The 2,082-nt window shown below is 37.2% G+C and overlaps 1 protein-coding gene across 1 annotated transcript in view; it reads right to left on the reverse strand.

The window, feature by feature from the left end:
- LOC111083547 (U8-agatoxin-Ao1a-like) overlaps positions 1–2,082 on the reverse strand; it is a 7,858-nt gene that overhangs the window by 2,518 nt on the left and 3,258 nt on the right. Inside the window, exon 3 of the mRNA XM_022380132.1 lies at positions 480–528. Coding sequence (XP_022235840.1) covers positions 480–528 — 49 coding nt within the window. The remainder of the gene's footprint in view (positions 1–479; positions 529–2,082) is intronic.

A 2,082-nucleotide genomic window follows, 5' to 3' on the forward strand; every position in this document is an offset into this window, starting at 1 on the left:
CTGGTTCTACTTTACTTTTGTCTAGTAATATTCTCCTTGTTGGTAATATTCTCCTTGTTGTAAAGTAGAACCAGAAATATTTAGACCAAAGAATATTTCTGGTTCTATATTAGAATAAGGATAACATTTCTATTAAGGTAGTATTTCTGGTCGAAGGAGTTTACTATTGGTTGTATTAGACCAGGTTAAACCTACTAATAAGGTTGTGGATGTATTAGATAATATCCACCTTTTATCACTTGTTCCTTTACATATTTTATAACAAGAACACAAAACACACGATGAATTTTCTTTTTACAGACAAAATGTTATTTTATCAACTTAAAACTAAAGTAATTAATAAATAATTTCAATTATTCGGAAATGACGACTAATACACATCAGGCATGAGGATCACGTATTTCCGGTTTAATTAAAAAAACGTAATATCTTTGTACAATAGTAAACTAACTTTTATTATATCTCACTATGATACTTACTTTCGGGTGTAGTATAAGAATCTAGCCAAGTTTCTCTCGTAGTCGTCATCTGAAAAACAAGAGAGAAACATTTCCGGAACTCAGTTGCTAGGCGTGGTTTGTATAAGGCTAAGGATGCGATTTTTTTACTTGGTTAATTAAAAGCGTAGTTTGTTTTTAAAGTGAAATCTCACACCAAATTAGTAATAAATCTCGATTGTTCTATCGTATTTCTGTTGTTATCGGTTGCTTCAAATTATAAACTTAAAAATATAGAGCGAATAATGAACAGAGGGTTGGTTGAAAGTTTCAAGATAACCCCAGACGATATAAAGTCACGGTGGAACAATATGTATCGTAACTACTACGTGTTGACATTGTTTGGCGTTACGTAGATGTGTGATGCCACCGAAAATTGATCGGTTTTGGGAAGGGTATGTAACCGTTCGGACACAAACTATGCATAAACTCAGATCACGAAGATGTATTCAGATTAAGCATTTAGAATTTCCACGAGTGGAAAATCATATTTACCAAATAACATTGGAAACAAAGGAATATGAATCGATTTGGTGCACCAGGACCAACCAGAAAAAGGCCTGCAACAAGTCGTACTCCAAGCTGGTAAGCAAAGCGTGACGTCTTGTAACAGGTGATAATTCAGTGGCAAAAGCAACATAATCAAGAAGGATTTCGAACTGTAAAAGTGACAAAAGTCACGTGCAAACAAGCTACTTTCACGACATATATAGAAAGAGAAGACCAGCTATTGATAACGATATGAACGGTACCTGGCGGGAGAAAATAGCAGTGCGTGTTGCTACACGACGAGGCGTCTTTGTATCTTGATAGCTGTAACAAGTGCAGTACCATTTTTTTACCGGCCAACATGTGAAATTGTTTATCAGAAGTGGTACACCTCTTGTCGCCAAACCTTCATGATTATCGTTGGATAGGGATCTGGAGAGTAAATGCAAGCTTACTTGCAGACCAACGTTCTGGGCCCGTTGTACAATACGGGGTTTGTACGTAAATAGATCCATTGGGTTATAGGTTCACCAAGATAAAGCTAACAGTCGCAAATCACATTCAACCACTGGATAACTCAAACAGTTGGAGAATGAAATGGATGTTCATGCTATTCCATAAGAAAACATACCAGTCAAGTCGCTGGATGTAGCGCCTAAGTACTTCTGTGCGATCGAATTGTTTAAAAGAGCGCTGGAAACCGTCGTTCTCCTACACTAGATGGATTATGGAAAGCTTGGAAGGAGAAGTGGTGTGCTTTGGATATGATAATTTTAAGGCGGAGCCTTTTAGAATGGAAACTACAATGCAAGGCTATTGTCAAGATTCACGGTCGTCAGATGAAGCATGACAGGACTTGGCGACACGGGCTTTAACGACTAGGTGAGGCTCCAAACTGTTTAAATAGAACGTAATAAACCAACTGTATTTCAATCGGATTGAAATGAACCAAATTGTTGCAGATTGTTTGAGGTCTGTCTGGTTAACTGACCCTTTTTTGTAAGCACTTTGAGGTCTGTCTGGTTAACTGATCCTTTTTTGTAAGCACTTTGAGGTCTGTCTGGTTAACTGACCCTTTTTTGTAAGCACTTTGAGG

The sequence above is a fragment of the Limulus polyphemus genome, unplaced genomic scaffold (assembly GCF_000517525.1).
Source record: "Limulus polyphemus unplaced genomic scaffold, Limulus_polyphemus-2.1.2 Scaffold10040, whole genome shotgun sequence".
NCBI classification, from domain to species: domain Eukaryota; kingdom Metazoa; phylum Arthropoda; class Merostomata; order Xiphosura; family Limulidae; genus Limulus; species Limulus polyphemus.